Here is a 26,998-nt window from a genome sequence, read left to right on the forward strand (position 1 = left end):
TTGGCACAAAAAGCTCACTATATAGCTTACAGATGACTACTTGCCACACAGGACATACCATGAAACACATTTCAACAAGTATGGCAACAATGTTGAAATTGTGTGCAGCTGGTACAGTTGCAACCAATTTATTTGAGGTAGATGTCTAGGCCTGATGCTGGTGTATAGCCGAGATCAGTTATGAAACCATAAAAAGGATGGAGATACTTTTACAAAGGATGCACAAGCTGAGACAACACTAAACCTTTTTACCAGACAATATTAGCACGAAAATAAATGGCTTGATCCAACGTATCTTCATAGAACGGTTCGTATGATATCATATGATAATACGCACACAACTCTTTGTGATCCCACAAATTAGCACCCCATGAAAAACATTATGTCCTCAACGTAAAGTTACAGAGGTTAAGTTTGCGCAATAAAAACACCCATCTCCTAAAAATGTTCTGAGGGAAAGTCTTGTGTTTTGTGACCTATCCAAAACACTGCCTCACTTATCAGACTGCATCGCTGTTTACGCCCCTTCAGTGCACTGATCACCTGATCGCAGGCTTTGAAAATATGTGGATAATGCACGATTTACTGGCTTGTGATTATATGGGATAAATACAAATTTGGGTGCAACAGTTAATAGGAACAGCCTGTCTGATCACACAAAATTCCATGTAAATATCCCCATTAAATTAGAAAAAAAACAGTGGCATGTCCAGACTATTTTTACTGGGATGGCCCAAGTGGGGCACTGACTAATGCAGGGGTGGCATAAAGTCCAAGCGCTGCTGTGAGCATACGCAGTGAACAGAGAGACAGAATAGAGTGACACCCCGCAGAAATGTAATATAAAGCTTTCATACTTTAAAGAAACTGTTCCTTCAAAAGTAAATCATGCAATAGCAAGTATAAAGTGCCAACAAAATTTAAGTGCCAAAAAAAATAAATAAATAGGCCTGTATGTATAACTTTTTAACAGTTGTATCCATTTTTTTGTAAGTAAAATTAGTCAGGCTAGAAACTACTCTGACATTACTACCTTTCAGGCTTTAGACTGAATTGCACCCATAAACAAAAATTCAGTTTAGTCTTAATCTGACTGGGCTCCTGAAAAAAAACAGTATAGGAGCTGGAATAGTGTACATGTTAACCTAACTCAGACAAATTCAAACATCAAATATCAATTATCATGGTATTTTAGGAATGACTTTTAGTGTTTTCAGATTGACAAAACCTTTAAAAGGGACCTTTCCACCAATTCTACATGTTTTTTTATTGTTTTACAATTTTTTCAGCAGGTTCAGGTTCTATCACAAGCAAGCTGGAATACTACAAATCAATGCAGTGCTCCTTTAAGATGAAATAACTTCTTTTTATGCCATTTCAGTTCTATCACAGTGTATTATTGTAACCAAAATTTCAAATGATCTCTACTTTAGTATGACAATATCATCAGGCAACCTTGCTACCTAAAAATTAAAAAAAAAAAAGTTTGAGCAAATTTAGTACAAACATAATAAGGCATTAAACTTGCTAGATAATGGATTGTAACAACTGTGCAGGTGGCTTTTCCCGCCCTGCTGAAGATCTCAACTGCCAAAATATCAGACATTGTCCAAGAGAGTGACAGGATACACCAAACCTGCCAAGAACACAACAGCTACTGCATATGGAGACACAGTGTCTATCCACACTTAAACTGCCAAACTAATCATTCAGTGCCACAGTGTGTGTGTGTGTGTGTGTGTGTGTGTGTGTGTGTGTGTGTGTGTGTGTGTGTGTGTGTGTGTGAGGGAGAGAGCTGGCTGCCCTGCCTGGAAACCCCCTTGTATGCTAGTGTTCAACAGGGCAGAGACACTTGTCCCTTAGTATACTGTGTGTGTGTGTGTGTGTGTGTGTGTCTGTGTCTGTGTCTGTGTGTGTGTGTGTGTGTATTTCCCAGTATTGGCGGGCCAATTGAGCCACATGTCATTGGACAGTGAGCCAGTTTGTGTGAAAACCGTTACTGCACCACTACACCAGCTGTGCCTCGGGGAGATGATGATGATGGCAACAGAAAAAAATATAAAGGAAAAATAAAAAAGCAAGAATTCCTGTCTGAGGTGAACAGTGGCATCCAGAACCCTCTGAAATGTGCTGGATTACAGCCTCAGATATGAAACACCTGTACTTCACTGTGATCTTTTAATGTACTTCATTAAATCGCGCCCTTCTGTAAAATGAACTTTTCTCACTGCTGGGGTTGCATGGAGACTCAAAGCCACAGTGAGCGCTCACATCCACAAACAAGAAAATAAAAAAAACAGATTATTTTTCAGTTTGAAAAGTAAAGACATAAAAAGTGCTTAATTGGTAGAAAATGTGCTCACTTGAATTTTAATTTAATCATCTGCAGAAAGCATTCAGAATCTGAATCCTGGTAACTAAGTTTTCACATACAAGAATTTGCTTTAGTGTCTTGGTGTACGACAAATATATTAAGAGACATTTCTTTAATAAAAATCAAGATGTACAATATATTTGATTAAAGTTTTTTGAAGTGATGGTTAAGTGCAGAAATTTGCAAAGTATTGTCCAAGGAGAGTGCAAAATTTCACAGTATGAAGTATGTGTTCAATGTATGGCAACAGTATAAGAGATGTGTGTTAATGGGGAGGTGTTAGAAACCATGTCGGCAGGGATCCCAGGTCTCTATAAGACATGCTGCAGATGGAAAGAAACTGTTTTCTTGTGACGTGAGGTTCTGGTTCTGATGGGCCCCAGCCTCCTGCCAGAGGGGAGTGGTTTAAATACTTTGTGTCCAGGGTAGGAGGGGTTGTCCATAATCTTTTCTGCCCGTCACAGGGTCCTTGAGGCGTATGGGTCCTGGAGGGACAGCAGATTGCAGCCAATCACTGTCTCGGTGAAATGAATAACATGCTGCAGTCTCTGCCCCTGTCCTTGGCAGTGGCAACAGTATACCAGATGGTGATGGAGGAGGTGAAGATGGACTCGATGATGGCAGTGTAGAGGTGCACCATCGTTGTCTTTGGCAGATTGAATTTCTTCAACTGACATAAAAAGTGCATCCTCCGTTGTGCTTTTTTGATGAGGAAGAGGTCCTGCATGATGATGGAGGCCAGGGGGTACTCTACGGTGTCAACTGGGGAGTCACAAAGGGTAATGGGGGCTGGTGGGGCTTTGTCACTCCGGAAATCCACATCCATCTCCAGTGTTTTTACAGCATTTACAGCCTACAGGAGGGAGATGGTCAATCCGTAGGCTGACTCATGCCGTCCAGAGATGAGTCCAATGAGGGTGGGTTCATTCCTTTCATTAGCAAAGTGACTACAGGGCGACATCATCCAAACCAGTGCTCATTTGTTCAATAAAAAGCTCTGCTTACTTGTCATTACCAGCTATTTTTCTGAAGATATACACATTAGTTTAAGAAGTGCAAGAATGGACCTATCTTAAGTTGTAACAGGTCCAAAATAAGATTAAATGAGATGCATTCATTAGAGCTAAATGATGGTGGGAAAACAATACACCCAAACCCTCCTGATTAAAAGCAGTGTTGCTGCAGACAGAATAAAACAGTGTTCCTCATTACTGACTAAGTTGTTTACAACATCAAAGTAGCACTGTAATTTCTTTGGGAGAAGACTGCTAACACCAGGACAGGGTTCCAGTTGTTGCATTTCTTTACTCGTGGCTTTTCCTGTGTTCCTTGCTAAAGAATGAAGAATTGTAAACAGTGTATCATTTGAAGAGGTGCATTGTCTGTTTCTTACATATCTGAGGTTTAGGGCCCAATTTAGCTCTTCTTTTGTTTTACTTTTTCATGCCATGGCATTATAAAACTTTTCTCAAATCGTGTGTGTGTGTGCGTGTGTGCGCGCATGTGTGTGTGTGTGTGTGTGTGTGTGTGCCTATGACTCCATGTAAAATTACATCTAGATTTCATCAGCTGTCAGATCACAGCAAGGAGCGCCAATCTCTATCTTCCCAAAACACAGATAATGATGTGACACCTCATTTCATGAACAATGTGTCAGATATGGGCCATCTTTGATTTCAACAAGAGTTGATGCTTTTTAAGGATGTGTAAAGACATATAAGTTTGAAGATGGGCACATTAAATCTATGACCGTGTCAATGAGACTTTAAATGAGCTTTGAATGCCGTTTGATTTGACAGATTTGCAGTGAAGAATTGTAGTCTAACAGGCAGTTCTCATGCACTGTTCGCATGTATACCTATGAAAAGTAGTTCACCAGAGTTCATATGTATCCTGTTCTTGAATTACACCTGAAAAATGTTTAGGCATGAAATAGGCAATTAAGCAACAGAGTCTTGCCTTTTAATCAGTGCTGCCTAGTCTTGCAGTTTAAATGGAGTTTGGTCCAAGTCTGAGAGCGAGGGGGGGACTACTTATTCAGTCTATTAACCTTGGTGCAGACTAATTCGGATCAAGGTTTTTGCTGCTTAGGGGGAGACGGACAGTAATAAGCAGCGGCGCATCATTGCATCTTGCCAGTTAAGGAGCTGAAGCTGAAGTCATTTGACAACGGTGTGAATGCTTTTTGCACACATTGCCATTTGATTAAAAAGACGGATGTTGGTGGGTGTTAGTGGTTTTCTTTGTGCAGTGGGAATGAGGCGTTAGAAACACCTTCCAAACTGTTATGTTACAAAGCTAAAAATGGACAAAGTATCCCTTTAAGTGGAAAGGAAAAAAAAAGCGGTGTAATTCAAGCCAACTGCTGTACCTGCCATGAGCCTTAAGCCGAACTGAAATCCTTGGAGATAGAAACACAAAATACCACGAGCAGAGTGAAAAAGACTTTTTACGCTCAATCCAAAGGTTTATTTTCAATAAACATCAATAAATGCTGGAAGACAACACAGCTCAGAGAGCTACAGGGCTCAGAACACAGGAACACAGCTAACAAGTCAGCACACACACATGTGCACACACAAGTCATGTGTACTTGAAAACACACACACAAAGTCTGTGTGGGAGAGAATCAATGAAAACAAAGCATATCTGAAACATGCTACAAAGAACTCCACAAAACAAGTCAGGAGGTCTGCACTTTTATAGCTGCACTGCTGAGTCACAATGTCGAGCACCCATAATAAAACCTGACTTTCACTCAGAGGTTGGTGAGACGCTGTAGGAGAGATCTTAAATCTCTCAATCATTCAAAACAACTTTAAAGCCTTAATCCATTGACCTCATCATCACCCCATTTAACTTAAGCCTCTTTGGAAACAGTATTTCCTAAAAAGTAATATCTGATTATCTACAGCAGCAGCTGACTCAGTGCTTATTAAAGTTGGTGGCAAACAGTTGAGTCCCTGGATGTTTTGAGCCACTGTATAAAACACATTTAGTGCTTTAACTAATATATAATGGAAAAATGCCACAATCACAAATAAAATATACATTGTAATTGGATCTTAATCTAAACTGATTTCAATCCACCTCTAATACAAAATTTATAGAAATTATTTAATTTCCCACATGTAAATGCATACTGCATGTTTACATTAATTACACTTTTCCACATGGTTTAGATATTTTAAAAATCCGAAGGGTTGTTCTTCAAAAGTTAACTGCCCAAAGTCTGTGTACATTTCCCTTCAATATGATACCAATACCTGAGTGACCTGTCATGTTTTTATTCATATCACACTCTATAATAAAGTGATTTCCCTATAGAAAGTCCTGCATAACAAGCTCTCCACAACAAACAAAAACATTCAAAAGCATGCAATAAAACACAAGGTGTGAGGTGTACACCATCGTAATGTATAAGTATAACCTGTAGGAAAACAATATGTTCTGCAGAGTCTAACATGGATGACAAATGATGAATAAATGCTCTCTTTTCATGCAGAAATGTGAGGAGACAAAGGCAACCAACCCCACAGACAACACACTGATTCTTCATCACACAAAAAAACAAACAAAACAAAGTCTTTGATAGCCTTCACTCTCTGTAGCATGGACCAAACTTTCTGTAGCCAACTGACGAGACCAAAGGAAACTAACTGCAGTATCTTAATATCATGCCTGGTAACTCATGCTTTTAAAGCTGTAGTTGGTAACTTTTATTTAAAAAAATATCTATTCATATTTGCTGAAACTGACTCTTTACGCGCACAGAACTAATTGAGACAGATAATCAATGAAAAAAAAACAGATTTCTCTGCCTACACTATTGCATGCTACTAATGGCCTTATCACACTTGGATGAAAACAACCAATCAGAGCTGAGTCTCTACTGCAGCTGTCCATCATATCAATCACTGCTCGTGAAGTTTGGTCAAACTGTCAAACTAGGCAGCGCTGATCAAACACAAATCAAGATTTTTTCAATTATTTCTTGCCTCAAATGTATTCAGAAACATATTTTAGTGTAGCTTTGAAATGAGAAAGTTGATCCAGCCAGTGGGTGGTGCTTGGTATTTCGTCGATTGTATCCAAATGGAGGCTGGATCACAAACTTTTTTTTTTTTTACTGATATTCTGCCTCATGTACTTTCAGAATGAAGTTACAGTTTCAGCAAATATGGCATAAGGTTGTTATCAAAGTTACCAACTGCAGCTTTATGTCAACAAGTAGCTCTACTTCTGGAGTGTTAACAGTACAGTTTAAGTACTTAGCCTTGGGAAGTTTGAGATGCAGTTAGATTGGCCCTTTGTATAGAACTGGAAGAAAGGGACTTTTGAATGTCTCTCATCCACAGAAATATAAACAGTGAACACCAGAAATCAATGCCGCATACCACCAGCTCACCTCACAGCTACTTTATCAATCTGTACTTGAAAAACAGCCCAGTATGGCTGTTCACATTGTTGTCTTTTGTCCTCGTGATCTGTCCCATATCCTGTGAACTCTAAAAGCCAAAATGAAACCCTTAACCTCATTGTAACTCTAATCATAAGTTCTCAAAGTGGGGGTAATACAAACACCAAAGACTACGTGGAGTGGAATTATTCAGTCATCCCACTTTCATTATTGTGCTCCATCAAATCCCTCTCCATGATTAATAACTAACCCCGCAGTCTCTCCCTATTTCGCTCCTGAGCCTGATGCCCCAGAATCTAAGTCACTATATCTTTCTCCCTCCCACTCGTTCACCATTGCCTCTGTCTGGCTCTTCTGATTCCCTGCCTCTTTCACCCCTGCACCATCACTTTTTTTCCCACAGAACAAAAGATTTCAGGAAGCAAGATTTTTACAGTGGAGAGTCATTATTCTTTCTCCTTTCTCCACCTACAGTGGCTTCTTACCTGTGCTCCTCTGGGGGAGGAGGAGGAGGGGAAAAAAGCACTGTGTGCATGGATAATTCTGGAAAATAACAATGTGATATTTCATCCACACACAGACACACAACGGACACATAAACGTGCCTTCTCAGCAAAGTACTGCCCATATTCATTAGCCACTTAGAACGCTGTGCTCAAATGAATCAAAGCAAACTGCTTACACGTAATCTTGTCACCCACCGAGTAAAATATACCCCGATCCTTATTACAGCCATATTGAGCCAAAATAAGTGAATGGGCTTGTTGTACCATGTGTACGTCTATAGTGCACAGTGTGTTTGCATGTGTGCGCCTTTGTACAAATGATACACAAACTGACTGAATGTTTGTACGTTTGTTGATTTTGTGAATTTGTGTGTGTGTGTGTGTGTGTGTGTGTGTGTGTGTGTGTGTGTGTGCATGCGTGTGTGTGCGTGTGTGTGTGCGCTCTTGTTTTTCCTAAGCCTACATGGGTATAGTACAGTAAATTACATCATGTCTACAGCAGGAGAACAGGCAACCAAAAACCTTTTAACAACACATGCTAAATCCCCTTTTTCACGGCATCCTACAGAATTACAATGTACTCTTTCAAAACAGGCTTGTGCTTTTGTGTGTGTGTGTGTACATGTGTGTGCACGCACGTGTGCAAAGTGCAGACGTAAGCCTAGGAGGTAAAAAGTTACAGTGGTGATTATAGTAATTATGGTTTCAGGTTTTTGCATATTCCTTCAGATGGACCACTAGATTACCAGACAGTTTTGGCCCAGGGAGAGAGTGCAAGGGAAAAGAAAAGAGTTACTGTTGGGGGGTGAGGAAGGGGGGGTTGGAGTGAGGGAGCGAGAAAGAGTGAGAGAGAGGGAAAATGGCTAAAAAGGGGGTATGTGGAAAGGAGAGTGCATGAGGAAGAAAGAGTTACAAAGGAATAGAGAATGTAGTGGCGACAGATACGAAGAAGAGAAAGACTAATCCTCCAGGCGGCTTCCAACACCGCTCAGCCCACTTGCTCGCTCCCTCCCCTTCTTTCTCCTCCTCCCCTTCTTCCTCTCTCCACACTCAACCAGGAGTTGAATGGGCTTTTACAGTGCAGCTTTGTTTCCTATCAAATAAGAGCGTGAATGTCAAATTCTCCACCAAAAAAAGAGGAAAAAAACACCTTCCCTTTTAGTTTTTCTCTTCTCATACTTCTTTCACTCTCTCCATTTCTCAGTTGCCCTCATGTTTCTGCTCTTAACCTTGTGTCCCCCCCCCCTTTCTTTTCTCTCCTCGTCTCTCACTCTCTCAAAGCAGGACAATGCTTATAACAAGCTTTCAGTGGAAACAAAAAAGACCCGGGGTCCCAGCCTCCTGGACCCCCTGTTGCGGCACGTCGTCTTTTCTCAATGGCAGCTTAATTACATATTCATGGTGACACAAATAAGACTCTTTTGCTCCAACACACAAACACACCACTCAGCCAAAGCACCCAGCTCCCATCTGCTGGTCGTGTGTCCGCACTTGGAGGAATTGTTGTTTCAAACGGAGCACACGTACTTAGAAATGCGTCATCTTAGCATTTGTGCGCGGAGCGACACCTGTGCAATGCTACGGCTCATAAAAGTTTAGCACTGCAGAAATCTGTGATAATACTTAAAAAACGATACATACAGAAGTCCCCAAACCTGCAGCCTGTCTTTAATATGAGCGCCATGAGCAAAAAATCTGGCAGATTGGTAGTTTGGCATGAATCCAAATTAAGTGTCAGAGACAGACACGGGAAGGGGCAAGGGGATTAAGCTGAAGAGGCAGAAGTTGGTTTCTTCACACAGAATGAAGAAAAAAAGGTGTCTCTGGTAATCGCTTGTCTTCAATAAGCGGAGTGTGCTGCACATTGTGTTTGGAAGCAAGTAAACCAGCCCGGGCTATTTACTGGAGGTTTTACGGTATCAAATAAAAAGAATATATAGACCATGAAAAGCCTAAGCTGCCGGCTGCGGATAGAGGCAAGGTCTTGAAAAAAATAGAAACATGGTGAGATTTCTATGGAGAGCAGCTGGCATGGTGTGGCGCTCCATTTTTCTACCTGTCTCCTTCCTCCTTTCCTTCCCTTTTTCCCTCCATCTATTGGCGTGAATGTGTAGGCAAACCATCTCCCTCCCTCTGGCTGACTGATGAGTTTCCACCATGTTTCTGTGACCAAACACACACACGCATACACACACAAACACATAATGCCCCGCTGGTTGTGGGCCCCGTTCAGATGCACAACAATATGTCCACTGTTTGGGCCACACTCTAATTAAACAGTGTAAATCTAACTAGAGAAAAGGGACAGAGTGGTGAGAGACAGTAGCAGAAGAAGAGAATAATAAAAGAGAGCTAAAAGTGAAAGAGGCAAACAGAAATGTCAGAGGTAGCAGATGGGAAGGAGAGAAAGCAGGATGGAGAGAGTGAGAGAAAATGGGGACAAATGACGGGAAAGAGGAACTGAGACGATGGACAACAGTGCAAAAATCTGTGGCCTGGCACTCGGTGGTGTCGGTTCACTGAGCCCAACTGTTTATTATGGGAATCAAAGACGCCCAGTTTCGTCTCACAGTAGGCTGCAAAAAATGGCAAAAATCATCTCAGATATAGCTTTAGCAAAATCAGTTTTTTTTTAATTTTTCAGTGATAATGGCTGAGGTAAAAAGTATCTTTAAGCTATAATAACATGAATTTCTTCCAGTGACTCAAATATTCCCATGTGTGTCTGAATTGCAGTGTGGTATATTAATATAGCTTTAAAAACAAGGAAGTAAGTGTTCATCTTAATCTGTGATTAAAAACACTAAAATAGGCTTATATATTTTTTGCAGCGCAGAACTGCAGGGGACCAGTGGGAACTAAATAGTAGGCCATTGATTGGGAACAAACGGCGTTCTCTCAGAACACCCGCCCCACACACACAACTAACTAAAACAAAAAGCCTGGAAATGAGAGCCCCAAATGAGGCCTTAGGTTTCGCAGGCCATGAAAAATTCATAATTCCAGATCTTTACATGAAACTCTAGAAGGAATTAGGCCTAACAGCAGGAGACGCTGGGAATCAGTTTCAGAACATTTAGCCTCTCTTTTTCCTCTATTCTCTAAGTCAGCCTGTCTCTCTAGTCAACACACACACTCACGGACACAAATGCACACGCACGCACACACACAAAGGGGTACGCATTCTTATGTTCCATCCCGGGTTTTCCCCTGCGGAGAGCAAGAGATAGTAAATGGTGCAAGCGGTGTGACGCACTTTGTCTACACAGCCTTTTGAAAACCACACTTGCGTCGTCTAAACCGGATTTCATCTCTGCTTTCCTCAAAAAAAAATGTGCCTTCGAAAAAATCCTCTGCCACCACACAAACAACCCACGTTCAAGCTCTTGATTCTTGAAATAGGCCGAGCTGTAATTGCTATATGTTCCAAGTAAACTGTATATAAGTTGCACACAACCCTAGGTCGACACACATGGGCCTGAGTGAATGGATGAACATGCAAGACCAGGCAAGGAGAGAGAAACAAAAAAAAGGTCAGTGAAATCCATTTAGAAGCTAACAGGGGACACAGATTGAAAGGCTAGAGACACAGAAAAGGTGGGTGGAAAAATGTCTCATCATTGGTCACACTTAAAGTAAGAGTCTGTGAAATGTATGGATGAGTAAGCAACGATAAAATTTTTTTTAAAAGAAAGCAGAGAGGGTGAGGGAAATCTGCCATCGCCAGCCCCAGACACAGTCAAAGACTTCCTTTCACACACTCCCGTGAAGGCCTGTCCTAACACACAAACACACACACACATTTGTACGCTCACATACACACACAGAGAATGCAGACAAAATGCAGCATTGTTTGACCACAGAAATATCTTGCTGTGTGTGTGTGTGTGTGTGTGTGTGTGGCAGTCAGTCAGCTTGTCAAGTCCTAGTGGAGTGATCAAAGCTGGTACAAACCACCCAGAGAGATCTCTGCCTTCCTCATCCATTCATCTTCCACTTTCTTACTCTTTCTATCTCCCTAACTGTAAAAGATTAAGATTTTTTTTTTTTAATTTTTGCACAATTTAAAAATACCCCAAATGGCAAAAAAACAGTATACAGTGCAGGGAGAGACAACAAACCAAGTGAGCCGATTTGAAGCCTCCAACCAAAAAAGGTTAAAATACAGAAACTGAAATGACAAAAATGATGGAAAACTAGTAAAAGAATATATATATATATATATATATATATATATATATATATATATATATATATATACATATAATATAACTACAATAATTAAAAAGTTATTAAAGGAAGAAAACTGTAAATGTGTAAAACAATGTGTGTAAATGTGTCTTTGTGCATAAATGTTTTTATGTGTATGCAGGTCTTTATGAGAAGGACATTGGCTACATGTCACTGAGAGATAAAACAAGTGAACATGAACATGTTGGAAATACTTAGAGAACAGTAGTTTCAAAACGGAACATAAATGACATACAGAAACAAATACTACTGAAACAGCATCAAATTTACCACATAAAACCTGCTCGCCCAGTCGCATGGTGCTGGCTAGAGTAGCACAGCCAATCAAAGTGGCCTATTTAGTCTCAATAATTCCCAGCTGTCCCTCTACAAGCACTGAACCTTGGATGGATGCAGTGCACCATGGGACAGGATCAGAGCATAATGGGAGACAGCATGGGAGCTCTGGCAATATCATAATGCCAGGCGCGCACACACTCGCATGCAACGGAATACCATGTGAGCTCTGCTGGAGCACCATTACGATGCCAAGTCAAGACACACACACACACACACACACACACACACACAGAAATATCGCACAATCTCCCACGTATAGACATTCTGGCACATGTGTACGCAGAAACACTCACACACACCACAGGAGTTCCCTGAGAACATCCCTAAGCTGCCAAGTTCATAAACACACACTCACAAACCCCTCCTGTGAGCACTTTCAGTACATCTACACACCTCTGCACCACCGGGTTCACACATATACACCTACACACACACACACACACACATTTTTTATTTCCAACTGTGTTGCTTTCAATCAACTATCCAGCTCAAGAATATATGTTTAAACAAAGTGAAAAAGTATGTTTGAATAAATGGTTGTTAACTTTTGTGCTTCCCAGTTGAAACATGTCACAGAAATATGAGCCTCCGTAACCAGAACCCGACTACAAACCTTGGAATCCAGACTGACTGCGACTGCAGAGTACGAAGCAGAAACACAACAAATGTTTTAGACTAACATCATCCAGCAGCTCAACCTGACTTCTACACGGCAGCGTCGTCATCATAATAAACAAGGGGATATTTTGTTGATTGATCTCGACACCCATTCATTCCAGATCAAATGTAAGGGGGCTTAGCTAATGGTTTTTTAATAGGACAAGAGGGCTTGAGGGTGGGGCTTAGTTGGAAGGCGGACACATGCACTCAAACTGGCATGAGAGGATCTCAACTAACACTCTCCTCTCATTGTAAAGGCGCGTCTGTGTGTGTCTGCATGCAGGAGACATTTCCATAGCGTAATATGTCAGCTCTGCAAAGCTAAAAGAGTGCCACGATTAAATGACCAAAAAAAGTTCCTAATTAAAAGCTAGGGAGAGACCTGTGTAAAGTAGAATCATTTGGACTGAATCCATTATGTGTGGGATAACTGTGCTCAAAAAGGAAAAAAAAACATCTGAAATTTTCAAATATTTGAGAGTTCTCATCATTCATCATTATTCGGTTTGAATCCACAGCAGTGCCAGCATCATTTCCACAAACTCCACACTGAACATCATTAGTCATGACCTCAAAAACAAACGCAGCTATTAAAACATACCAAACCACATATTCCACAGCGGAGCTAAACTAGAGGCAACAACTGGCCATAAGACACTCAGTGATGCATGAGCAGAACTTAACAGCAGAATCATTTGATAAACAACTCTTTGAGTTTCCCACTGAATTACAAAACACACATCGAAACACAGATTGTCATTATTGTAGGAAAATCTCTACCTGAATGGACTGGGAATTGAATCCAGCACTGATGCACAGAGAGGATCAGCTGTGTACACAAAGCCACCCACTCCCCCACAGTTAGGTCAATGCGTTTGTGTGTTTTGCCCCATTCAATAGAACAACTAATGGAGTGACTCCTCGCACACAAAGAGCCAACTTCAGAGACACGAGTCAAGTTGTTGGGAGCAGAGAAATAACAGACAGGAACATTACACACAAAGAGGGAGCGCAGAAATATAACCCTTTAAAAAAGGGGGAACCAAATGAGAAGCAAAGCTGCAGTTTTCAGTAGTGTGCAAAGACTGTAGAGTTTCATCTGCCTGAAAAGCATCAACAGTTTTAGCTTCAAATTTTCAGATTTCTCTACCAAAGTCAAATTGAGTCGCACGCTGGTGGCAAGGTGCAATTTATCAGCAGTGGACGAAAGCCTACTCAAATCGTGTCCCCAAATTGCAATGTATTGATTTAACAGTAAACCAATAGAGAACGGTCATAATGAATATTGGTGGGTGTTGCTGAAATGCTGTTCCCCTGGGCAACAGGAGAAAGGTGGCAGCAACATCATGTCCAATTACTGCTCAAATTCAGCACAAAAACCCGGGGCCAATCAGTAATGTCGATACCAATTTACCGACTGCATTCTGGTGCGGACTTACGGTCTCTGCTAAGAGGCTTTCAGATGGCATATTAGTTAATGGAAAGTAAAGTCCTGAGTCCTGATAGGATATTTAAATATTATACTTAGAGACTATACCGGAGGGTGAAAGTGGCTGTTATAAAGGTCACACTTCTTAGGTTACTGAGGCCATGCATTGGAAATGTGGTGAATTAAACAACTTGTTAAAACAAAAGAAAGGCTGGACATTAATGCTTTTCCATGAACATTAACAAGGCACAAGTTCTGTCTGAGAAGGTCACAGAGAGTGTGAGAGTGGAAGGTGTTGGCTGTCAGCATTTCGTGGGAGCAGTCTAGTGAATCTCACAGAGCTCTTAAATGATAATAAAATAGCTCGATGATATAAAGTTCTTATTCGGACTTCATGACCCGCATATCCTCCAAAACACCAGCTGTTGTGTGGCTGCATGCCACTCCTGAGAAATATCACTTTAATATTCCTGGTATGCTTCACCGGGGGATTATAGCGTGAATACAGTGCGAATACACAACACCTCTTCATTTTAACAGCCTAGTTTCTGATACAGGCTACTCATAAAGGCTTGGGAGGTGTCTTTATAAGCTAATCATGGCGCAGTGGTGATATTGTGGCATTCATCTTCAACTGCATGATGTTTGCAGCGCATTTTCTCCTCCTGGTTTTCTTGTGAGATGTGTATAATTGCCTCTGCGCAGCTGGCGGCTGTGAGTGTTTGTGACTTCTGATCAATTTTCCAATCGGAGCGGTGAAGCGTCGCCTCTGTAGGGCGAAGTGCTCTGCGATGACACATTAGTGGGCTAATCGTGGACTCCCAAGTCCTGCCCTTCACCTTAATTTCACTGCGATCAGGAGAGTTGATTTTCCCAATTTATGGCACTGAGGAGAAATCACTGACGATGTCAATTCCGACAGGGACTTCGGGAGTTTTTGCAGTCGCATCTGGTTCTCAATAGTGATTCCAGAGCGTATTTTCTCGAATATTGATGAGTCTTTTTTTTTTTTTTTTTTGGTTAAACGCATAATTTCAGTCTTCCTATATTAATTAGCCTATTAGTGGTTCCTTGCTGGGGAACGTGGGCTGCGAGTTCCTGTTGGCACCGCGCAGTTCCCACAAGCAGGGAAATTCGCACATCTCCACGGTTTACACCTTCACACGCTGGCTGTAAAACATCCACTCATCAGCATCAGCTCAATTTAGATGAAAATACGGCAAAAAAGTAAACCTCCCTGGCAGGAGCTACTTCAGCCTCCCCGCCTACTACAACAGGCATGCCGCCACCGCCACACAGCCGCATCTCGGCAGCTCAGGAAAGCTTTCACCGCTTTGAAACAAAGTGCATTAAAAAAAGATTCTCCAATCTTACCTTGAGCGACTCCTCTATGTACGAGCACCAGGAGAAGCAGGATCCCCGGTGTGGCGCACATCCTCACCAAGCTGCAAGCCCCGTGTCCTATTCCACTTCTCTGTCCACTTTTCCCCATTTCAAGCAACGCGTAAAACACATAAACACGCACACAACTCCTCGGGTCCACGGTGGGGGAAATGAGAACCCCCCCCACTTCCACCTCAGGTATCTGCTGATTAATCTAACGAGTCCACAAAAAGCGAAAGGTCGGTGGGTTTACAGCCTCTAGTCCCGATGTCGAAGTCCGTGTGAGAAGGCGCAGGTTAAGCTGAGAGAAGAGCGGGGTGGTGGAAACAGCCACGGGGTCCCTTCACTCGTGTCAGCGGCGCTGCTGCCTTGCCACTAAGCTCTGCTTTTCTCTTCGTGCGCTCTCTCCTTCTCCACTCGCTCCGTTTACGCAGAGAGACAGAAATGCCACCGCCCTCTGGCTACCATGGACTCTCTGTTTCTCCCTCTCTCCTTCACTCTGCTCTCCTCTTCGTGCTTTAATAACATGAAACAGAATAAAAATAAACCCTAAGCATCCGACTCTTCATGATCTGTCCGAATGGGGATTTTCTATAGTTTGATAGGTTTAGGATGAAGTATAATCTCTCCCGCCCTCACTCCTTATGCCATGTTTAAAGCTTTAAATAACCTCATCATATGTCTTTTAGAGACTTTTCCAGAGACAGATGTTTATTTACTTATTTTTTAACTGTCTTGGATTATTGTTTCAACCTCCTGGTTCTATGACTTATGCTTGTGACTTACTGTATCTGCCTAGGTTTTTCAATTTTAATCGATTGAATCTGTCTATTGTTTGCGCGTGTACGCACGTGCGCGCGCCGATAATTGCTGCCGGTGTGGAACAAACCAGGGAGCCACGATTCTCCGAGAGAGAGCTCACCGACTGATGGCTGCCCCCTGACGGCCACGTGCTTTGGACCTGCAAGAGAATTAACTGTGAAAGGTAAAAAAAAATCTCAACAGCAGAGTTCATAGGCTTTAATGAGTGCACATCCACGAAACTAAATGAAGTAAGCTTGGATAGCTGCAAATGATTTTCTAAACCACAGGTGTTGATTTCAGCACCTGAAAATCATCAGAGAAAAGCAACATCATTATCTTAAGCCTCTATGTGAAGAATCTTAGAGAGGCATATCCTGAACCCTGAGTTTCAGTTGCTGCCTTTCGACAAATCAGAATACCAAACTGTAGTTTAAACTGCACAAACTCTCATTCATTCCATCCTCCATCAAGAGGAAACATCAAAAAGTTCCTTCAGGGACCAGAATACTGCAACGTGATTACTTATCTACTTTTTTAAAACTGGCTAATTATGTTGTGTTATGGTTTTACTATTTTTAACTAGCCTGATTTTATCTGGTTTTACGAAGTGGAACAATTGTTTTTATTATTGATGGAATTCATGAATTCTGACACATCAAGGCAAGTGTTTTTATGTATGACTATATGTGTGTGTGACTGTATGTGGGTGTCTAGCCTAAAATGCAGTGGCGTTGAGTCCAAAACAAATAAAGTATACCTTTTCTAACCATTTACAGGGACGCAGGGGACACATCCCCCTCAACATTTAGAACATGTGCATTTGTCTCCACCCATAAAAACATGAATGCAGCAGAAGACCTTTGTTTTGGCAAAATTAAGCACATTTACCAGATAAACTGATGCCAAAAAGGCACAAAATTGTGCATAAAAAGTATGCTGCTGGAAATTAACTGTGTGATGGACAAAATTTTCTGATGAGGAACCCCAAACCCCTTATGTCATGTGTCCCTCCCAAAGTTGAAATGAAATCTTCAGCTTCACCATTAATGTTAACAAAATGATTATGTGTGAATTAATATAAACAGTATATATAAATAGCACATAAAAAACAGTATATATATATGTGGAGGTCAGTCACATGTCCTATCTACAGTGTACATTTTCCTATGGTGCAGTGGTTCTCCATCTTTTTTACCACCTCATACAATATTGGACTTTCCAAGAATCATGACTATGACTACTGTCAAAATGCTGTAGCATATGCCTACCCTATTCAGCTACGGACAGTTCACATATAGGAGGCAGAATTAATCCCAATCCGAAGGTTATTTCATACAACAGTCCCTGTTTGGAGCTACATGATTGCAGTGTTTTTGCCTTCACTTATTATCTTGCCATCATAGTCTAGCTCGTATGTATCATGGATGTATGCATACACGACATTCATAAACGTGAATATGTAGCAGGCTGATATCGAAACAGAAGAATTACAGGAAAGGCAAAAATAAATAGCATATCGGAGCTCTCATAGTCTAAGTATTTTCACTGGAAATCTACTAGGTTTGTCTGTCAGCATTACATAACTCTATTTATTTAATTCTAAAAAATATTTTGAAGATCTGGCCATGAATCACTAGAGGAAGCTCACGTACCGCATGGACCATAGTTTTGGAACCAGCGTTAAAGTGGGTTACTGAGGAAAAAGCAGCGTCATAAAAAAACATGAACACAGCAATTTGTTTTTATTTATCATAGAGAAATGATTTCAAATTGGATTTATTTTTTAAGCGAATATAAGACTTAATTTTAAAAGGACATGTACTTCATTACCCCAATATCCAAGTAATCGTGACTACACTACAACATAATCATGTTTCCAGCTATAGTTGCCATCCTTTCTATTTATCTATGACCACAGGTTTATTTTTCACATTTCTATATATTATCTCAGCACATTCATATGACAAAACATCTGTTTGTACTGATGTCATCTTTTCAAAAGTAAAATAAGAATAATCTTTTTTAATGATCTACTATAACCGCAACCTTCACCTTGAAATATCTGACTGCTTAAGGAAATGACAAACATTTAAAAGACTGAAGAATAAACCCCAAAAAACCCCAGTACATATTTGTATAGGTGCATGCAACACACTCTCTCTCTCTCTCACACACACACACACACACACACACACACACACACACACGCACACACACACACTTTCTGCTAACATAACTCTTGACAGTGTTGCTGCACAGTCATTTGAGCTGCACAGCCTGGATCATGCATTGTAAATGGCAATAGTAAAATATGTGCTTGGTGCCATTTGTCACCACAGCAGCCCCACAGCTCAGTGACTACCACTGGAAGTAGCTGCTACCCGCAGGGACCTGTAAAAGCCTTTTTATTCTGCCACTTTATTGGGAATGGGAAAGCAATAAGTTACACAAGAAACATATGGCACGCTTAGATATGGATCAGCACTTACACCAGCAACAGTCAACGGCAGTGGGGTTTTCACAGTTCCATACAACACATACATACTTTAAATATATTGCCAATTACTTAACTGTATTATATAAGTAGGGTATTACATAACGGTTCAAGTAAATTACTCTAAAATTGTGTTTTAGGTAGAAAAAAATCTCTTTTTCTGACACTGCTTGAGGCCCAGACAAGTTCAGATCAAATGCGCAAAACTTAAATACATCTAGACACATTTTCCTCTTCCTCTGAGATAATTTTTACTGAAACTGCATTTAACTAGATCATAGTTAAATGTGATTTTAACAGGTCAGAGCTTCTGTAAGTCAGGCTCACGGCACATTCTGCATCCAACCTCATATTCTTGGAAAAGCAGATGGCAGACTATGGCTATTATCTTAAATGTCGAATGTCACTTTTCTCAGTTTGGATTGTTATTTCCAAAAACTGTGAATGGAAGAATTATGTGCATGCGAAATAACTCCTCCACTTAAGCTAAAAGAGCAAAGAATGCAGCCTGCGTGTGTGTGCGTGTGTGCACACACGCGCTACCCTGTCTGCTCCAGAGCCCACCAGCACTACTTTTAACTAAACTCTCCTAGGACTTTGTCACACTGTCTTCACATTCCTTTTTCTTTGAATGTGCGGATCATCAAAGACAATCCACCATCACTTTATTCATGTTTATCATCATTACAGAGATAGATATATACAGTATCTAGAAAGTTGAACATATTTCCCTTTGGTTTCCTGTGCCTCTAACCCGTAGCATCAAAGCAGCAACGGTAATGAGAGGGGGAGACAGAAGAAGGCTTTAGAGGATTTTACCACCTTGATAATGCAGAGAACAGGGTGAAATATTTAATCATATACAGCTTATGAAAAAGGTTCTTGTTCTGTCTTTATATCAATAGTTTAGTGTTTGCAGTGTGTGATCTTGATGCACATCAGTGTGTGCCCTCATTATTAATGCTATACTGTTAGTTTCAGTATAGAAATTTGTTTTGATAGCGCTTAAAGAAATAGTTGCACATTTTGCATACACCTCATCGCTTTCAGTTAGATGAGAAGACTGTTTCCACTCTCGCATATAAAAGTGGTATCCATCTTCTCATCTAGCTCACTTAAAAAAATGAACAAGAGTATTTCCCAAAATGTACCTTGAGTGGCTTCAAATGCTCCAAGGAGTCATCTGCTTCAAAATAGCTGCACAATAATATAGTTTTCATTAGATGTGGCTCCATAAAGTAAGTCATGCATGAGACCAGTACAGTTGTAGGGGTCAGTATGCTGGTATGTTGGGTTGTTGAACACACCTTTCCAACAATGGAATTGAGGGGGCTCTGTTAAACAAATATTTTAACTATTTGAGGCCGACAATGTTACATTCATGCCAACTTCATTTAACAGCTGTTTGTCAGGTGTGCCGACATGGGAGATTAAGCAAACAGCCAAGTCACCAGTACAAAATATGTTGACATGGTACATTTTAAGCAAACCACAGACATGTTACATTTTAATGTGTCTTACTGACCATATAAACATTTCTTAAGTGTCGTAGTTTGGATTACATGTGTATAAAGTTTATATACACATATGTATAGAGTTTCTCATCAGGAGGAGGAGAGATTGGTGGGTGGCATGACACCACACTTGATGGATACTGAGCAACAGACAGCAGCAGACCACTGTTTGAGACCAACAAACAAAAACAGATATTTGTAATGGCATGTGGGACATTTTAAGCTGTTCTTATTGTGACAAAACTGGGTATTTTTTATCTACACAGTTTGGTAACCAAAGCATAATTTTTTTCCTAACCCTAACCAAGCAGCTTTTGTGCTTATACCTAACCACATCATTACTGAAAAATAAAACTGAAACTTAAAGAAACATAAAGTTTTAACATATATTAAAACATATCTGCTACATATAAAATGTAATAACTTAACACATGAAACATACAAATGTATCATATTTGTGGTTTGCAGAAATAGTGGTTTTACTCTCGGGACTGAGTTGATTTCATCTCTACTCGTCATATTTTGACACTTAGGCAGAAGCCTCCAATTGCCCCAGGGCGGCCTTTTGCCTTGTATCTTGACATAGAGGGTTGGCAGTTAGGTTAAGGCAACAAAATTGCTTGGTCAGGGTTAGGAAAAGATTGCGGTTGACATTAGTAATCTCAGTCAACTTACAAGACGATTAGCTGATGTGGCAAAATAAGGTAACGTTGACTTAGTTTCACACAGGACAAAAACACTGGTCTCCTGGATCAAAGTCCTGTGGATGTTAGACCCAACCACCTCAAGTAGACTTTTTCACACTTTATACTTTGTTCAATGCTCTTACCGCCTAATAATGACACCAATAGGTTTACATTGGAGTTCGGTGAAAGCCTGATGTATCTCATACAGTCATTAAAGGGTGCATTATGCATCCATAACTGATGCCAAGTGTCACTGACAAAGCTGCCCACCCTGTGAGTAAGACCAGGCTGAAGCAAGAGAAGTATTTTTTGCTCAAGTTATATTTTTACTTCTGTCCCTTTTTGTGTGTGCAATGCCACGTATGCATCTAAGGAAAGAATGGATGAACGTGTTATTATTGCCTATCCTTCCTCTCTTCAACAGCAGGCTTTTTCCTCACTGTCAAGTGTGGAAAGTCCTGTCCTTTCAGGAAAGTTGACAACTTAACACAGTAAATTGTGAATGTGGGATGTATAAATCACTAATTAGCTAACACAATGAAACACTCTAAATCAGACAGATCCACTCTAATTTTCTAAGATGTCAAACAATTACATTCCCATGAATAAATGAGCATCATCACATATCTTTTCATAATCTGTGTCATTTGATTATGCTTTTTAGAAGTTCAATGGTCTGCTCCTTGAATCAACTGGCAGAGCCTTCACTATAAGCAGCCAGCAACCAGCATGTTGCTTATGAATATTTTAGTTTGAGTGATAACATTGACTGTGGACCTTCATCATTCAGCCAGTTCAGTTTTTGCATTGGTGGAGCATTGTGTTCACTTGTTTTCTGTCATAAGAGCAATATAAATGTAGCTACAGCTTCGAGCAAAAGAAAAACAAAATCATCAACGCTGCACTTTTTGGCCTCCAACACAATCAGGTCGAATCTCAATTTGCTAATCAATTTTGTCTAACATGCTTAGATTGTATTCAAGCTAATGTTTAAAATGTGTTCCATAAAACTAAGCAGAGGATTCACTTCTATGTGTTTGGTGAGGGTGTTTTTGTCAGAATATATATTTTAAAAGAGAAGCCAGTCACATGCTTCCTTGCACTCGCTAATTTAAGATACTGAAAGAGAAAGCTTCTTGGAAAGTTATCTTGCTCACAGTACAAGTCTCTCTTCTCCTAATGTAAGTCTTTTGTCACTTCTCTATTCTTCTTTCCACCTGTAAGTATAACTAACATGCTGTCATGTGTTCCATCCCCTGTGCTGTCTCTATTGTGTGTTATGACAGAGAGCGGGCCCCCACGGGGGTGACTAGGTTTAATCTCTTTAAGCAGTTACATAATGGCCCCCAGTTCACGTTTTAATCAGCGAATAGGTGGCTGTGCCCAGGGACGAATAATCACATCTATAACTTTCTAATCTAATATCCAGCTACATTCAAGTGGATTAGAGAGAAGCGGCAAGGGAGAGGAGGTGCACAGGTGCTACACATAGACGTGAGCAAGTGTCTGTAGGAGGATTTATTTGTATGTTATTTTGAGACAGGGAAAATGAGACTTCATCATGTGAATCATGTGTTTCTGTCTGAAGTTTGAACATCTGTGTGCACGCATGTTTGTGTGTGTGTGCATATCCCCTTAACCGCCTATTGCAAAACACAGTGTCCAGGATATCAATCCTTTCAGATCACTTTTGATTTGAGTCGTTTGGCAGGGATGTTTGGTGATGAGTACTGACAATCTCATTCCCTAGATGGCTCTGTGTGACCCGCACACTGGGTGCAACATCACCGTGGGAACAAAAGTGAATCAAGAATTTTATCCAGACAGACAGATGGACAGACAGACAGACAGACAGACAGACGAGGAGAGAATGTATCAGAGTCATCAAATTGAATTGTTTCCTTGCGCGTGCACGCGCGCACACACACACACGCACGCTCCGATTCACATCGGCGGATTTAGCAGGAAATACAAAACCCTGTGGCTACAATAATCTAATTGAAAATCCCACTCAGCATGTGACCTCATAGGCAGTAAAGAGTGTATTACACATTTATCATAAAATAATGTTGTTTGTATTTTATTTGTTTACATAACTACAATCAGTGTAATGGTCTAAAGAAACAAACTTTTGAAGAACAAAGCATAAGGAAAATCAATGCAATGTTCATTTCTTGATTGTAAGTCGGACTCTGTTCATCTTCATCACGCCGTGACGTAGTTCAATTCATCCTTGTTCTTTCGTGGTAATTAAACATGAAGGCCAATAAAACTCCTCCAGCTCAATGACAGCAGGTCATAAGGTCAAACCACTTTTAAGGCAGACTTCTTATGTAAAATAAGCGGTATACTGTATAGAAAAAAACGTTTTTTATTGAAAAATATTTAAAATAAAGTAAATTAACAAGGCAAGGACATTGGGACATGACTGTGACAAGCTAACAAAAGAGGGAACAAAACGGACATGAAAACGTGAAGTGATGGATAAAGACAGACAGACATTGGCAGGAGAACAACAAAGACAGCTTTATGAAAGGAATCTAAGTCTTGTTAGTCAAGAACATCAAGCCAGTGATGTTGGAATTCATACTGAACAGATCAAGTGACTCTCTGTGGTAATGTCAAGTATCTTTGCGTATGCTCAAAGACTAAGTGGCATTCTTTGAATGAACACTTGTAAGACAGCGTCGCACACGTTTTCTCGTCTGACGTCTACACGTAGATGAAGGGTTCCTCTAAAGCACTCTTTGGAGTTTTTTGAAAATGCACAGGCATGCGTGCATGTGATCACGAGGGGAAGATAATACACATTCCTGCTGCTGGTTTCAAAATGATTAGATGATTGGCAGTTGGTGACAAAGAAAGTAGTAATGTGCTATCAAAGGATCGGATCGAGAAACAGCAAGCTAGAAAACATGGATGTAAACAATGCACAGTTTAAAATGTATATGTAAAAAAAAAAAGGCTTATCCGATGAAAAGACTAGAATCAACGCTTTGTGGTTGTATGCCCTCATGAACTAGTGAATTTACAGTTTGCAATCATGTCTGTGAAAAAATGGATATTTCACACAAATCTTTCCTCTGGCAAAACAGATCTATACACTCACAACAGTGTCAAGATTAGTGTCACCAATTTGATATCTGATTAAACATAGCCCCTTCTGTTCCTGAGTTATGATGTTTTGTAATGACCAGAAAGTGTCTTTGCAAAACATTATGATGTCACAGTGAAGTTGACCTTTTGGAAATAAAATGTCATCACTTCATTTTATCCTATTTGACATTTGCGTGAAATGTTCTTGATTATTGTATTAACTGTCAGCCCCTTCTCATTCTAAACTTGTAAAATACTGCCGCTTTAATAGTACTTTCTGGCATTAGATTGCGATGCCAAAAGCCACCTTTCAAGTCTGCATCAAACGCTGCAGGATAGTGTCAGGTTGAAACGCTGCTGGTAACAGCATAATATAAAGAGTGCAAGGGCACCTATAGGTCAGGCAGGAGGGGTGGTAGATGGGTCCAACAAAACCCAGACTTTCATGCAGGAGTGCAGTGTTTACATCCTATCTGAATGTGATTTATGTGTTTTCTACACCCTACCGTGTGGCTCCTTAACGTAATCCTAACCATCTGTGGCTGCTTGTGTGTTTGTTAAAGTTCCAGCATTGGTTGTTATATGCTTGTGTTGTCTAAACATAACCCCAAGATGCAGCATAATCTCATCCTGTGCTTGTGTTGATATCACTGTATTGCCATCCTGGAACCTAAACAGCAGACGCAGAGGGATACCTAAAACAGAATATAGAGGCTTAAGTCTTCCGCAAAGCGGCAACGTGATGACTTGGGATGAGAATGTGATGGAATTCTTGAGTTATGGCTAAAAATGTGTCTGTGAGGTCACAGTTACTTTTGAACATCAAATTCTAATCACTTCATCTTTGAGTCCAAGTGAATCTTTGTGCCAAATTTAAGGATATTCTTTCAAGGCCTCTTTAACTTATCATCTCAACAAGAATGAGACAGATGCAAAGTGACAATGACTTTGACCTTTGACCACCGAATTCTAAGCAGTACAGCCTTGACTCTAAGCAGACGTGTGCCAAATTTGAAGAAAATCCCTCAAGGCATTCATGAGATATCACGCTCAGGAGAACTTGACCTATGTACGTAGGTATGGACGGATGGACAGACAACCCAAAAACACAATACCTTTTGCCAAAGCTATTACCGACATGGTGGCATAAAAATGTACTCAACACATTCATCATTCCCAAAGTAGACACGCAATGCATTTTGGCTAAAAAAAAAAAACAAGGAATATAAACAAACTGTTTACAAGAAAAATCTCTAGGATACATTTAAAGTGTGATGTAATGGCTGTCATATTTAAGTAATACTGCACCTAACAATTCACTGATGAAGTTCACAATGGGCAGAAGCAGGTAAACATGTTGGTTGCCAGTTACCATTTTTTTCTAAAGTTACAAAAAAAGCAAAGCAACAACAACCCCTCACCGATCACAGGTCTGTGGGGAGGGGGAAGCAAACATGGACAGGGACAAAACCACAACAGATTTCCTTTGTGGACAATCTGCCAGCTACTTCAACAAAAGATGTTTTTCACCACATTCTGGGTCCAAGATAGTGTGTTGCTAAACATATGCCTCTGCCAGAAAATGTTGTGTTCAGAATATGCTCCCTCAGATATTGTCTGATGTGGAATACACCATCTCTAATACTGCTTATGGACAATTTACCTAATTGTTTGCTTCAAGTGAATTTTCAAGCATAGTCAGGACCCAAATCTCCAGCCTTCAGCCCAGAACTAATTCAGAAAACACTGTGCCAACAGAGAAACGTTGGCGTGAAACTTTGAGAGGCTATCTGTTGAATGTACTGTAGGTCTCAACCATCCTCACGCTGGTTTTGCCACAGGGTTTATTTAAGTAATTAAAAGTTTGGGTGGATACTGACTTTCTATGCTGATCTATCTTTCTAAAAAGGGCAGCTACATGTATAAATGCATGAACATGTTTTTAATAATTCACTCATGTACAGTGGCAGATTATAAGTCAAGAACAAAGTCACAGCGAGACTCAAAAGAGAAGTGGTGCAGAAAGCAACAATTTCCCACTGGGTGTTGGGCTACAAGCTGGCCTGTCTGTAAATAAGCTCCCCTCATGTCACGCCTGTTGCCACACATGCTGAACAGAAGGCTGTACTTGTTGAAAGCTATTATTTACAGTCTGTTTGTTATTTAAACAAGTTCCAAAAATTCTCAAAAAAATCTGAAGGACGATAGACTCTTATGTTGAACAGATGGTAAAATTTGGTTGGAAAGAAAATTGGGCTGACGAGATATTAAATGTATAGCAACGTTAGAGTTTCACACCGTGTGGACGTTAACATTATGACATTTCACAGACGTCGAGTTTTGGTCCTCCATACCTCTTGGTCCTCCATACCTCAAGACTTAATGTCATTATTCTACATCAAGATGATGTTGGCTTGATAGATTTGGAAAATGGAAGATGGACTGAAGTTGGATTTTGGTTACTTAACAACACACTTGAAAAGCAACAAAATATCAGCATCATCTGACGTCAGACTACATCAAATTAATTGTGGCATTAGACATCCTGACATTAAATTTAGTCTCTGGACATCATAACCTAAATTCAACCAACATCTAACGATGTTGGTGGCCAGCTTGGTTATTTCACAGCTGAACCAAATTCAAAAGAGGGGACGGGATTTAGGGAATCCCACAGAAAAACTCAAGCAGAAGGCCCAAATGAAAAGTGTTCATTTAACAGTTAACTTTGCTTCCTTCTACCAGAAGAATAAATAATTTAAAATACAAAATGAAGATTTAGTTTTTAAAGTCTTTGAACCACCATAAGACACGGCCAACCAACATTCTCTGCCACACCACAGCCCAAAGGACAGATCCAGCTCTGTCATGCAAGAAGAGCATAGACAGCCACCATCTGCCCTCACTGCCTACCAGAGTAAGCCACCCTACCATGGGTCAGTGGGTGGTCCCACTTCATTGCAGCATCCACACATTGAAGAATTTTATTCCTGAACCACAAAGCTCAGACAAAGGCAGTCATGAATCTCAAATAAACCCCTG

The 26,998-nt window shown here is 40.5% G+C and overlaps 1 protein-coding gene across 4 annotated transcripts in view; it reads right to left on the minus strand.

Annotated features, from left to right (window-relative positions):
- The window catches only part of unc5ca (unc-5 netrin receptor Ca), a 469,386-nt gene that overhangs the window by 252,047 nt on the left and 190,341 nt on the right, over window positions 1–26,998 (minus strand). Inside the window, exon 1 of one of the 4 annotated variants that reach the window (XM_042487541.2) lies at window positions 15,354–15,999. The exons of the other annotated variants lie outside the window; for them this stretch is intronic. Within the exon in view, the coding sequence (XP_042343475.1) occupies window positions 15,354–15,471 (118 nt within the window). The 5' untranslated portion in view covers window positions 15,472–15,999. Of the gene's footprint in view, window positions 1–15,353; window positions 16,000–26,998 lie in introns of those variants that run through there. 4 annotated transcript variants of the gene reach the window in all.

The sequence above is a fragment of the Plectropomus leopardus genome, chromosome 4 (genome assembly GCF_026936395.1).
Source record: "Plectropomus leopardus strain MGB_pleo_1.0 chromosome 4, ASM2693639v1, whole genome shotgun sequence".
Classification (NCBI taxonomy): domain Eukaryota; kingdom Metazoa; phylum Chordata; class Actinopteri; order Perciformes; family Serranidae; genus Plectropomus; species Plectropomus leopardus.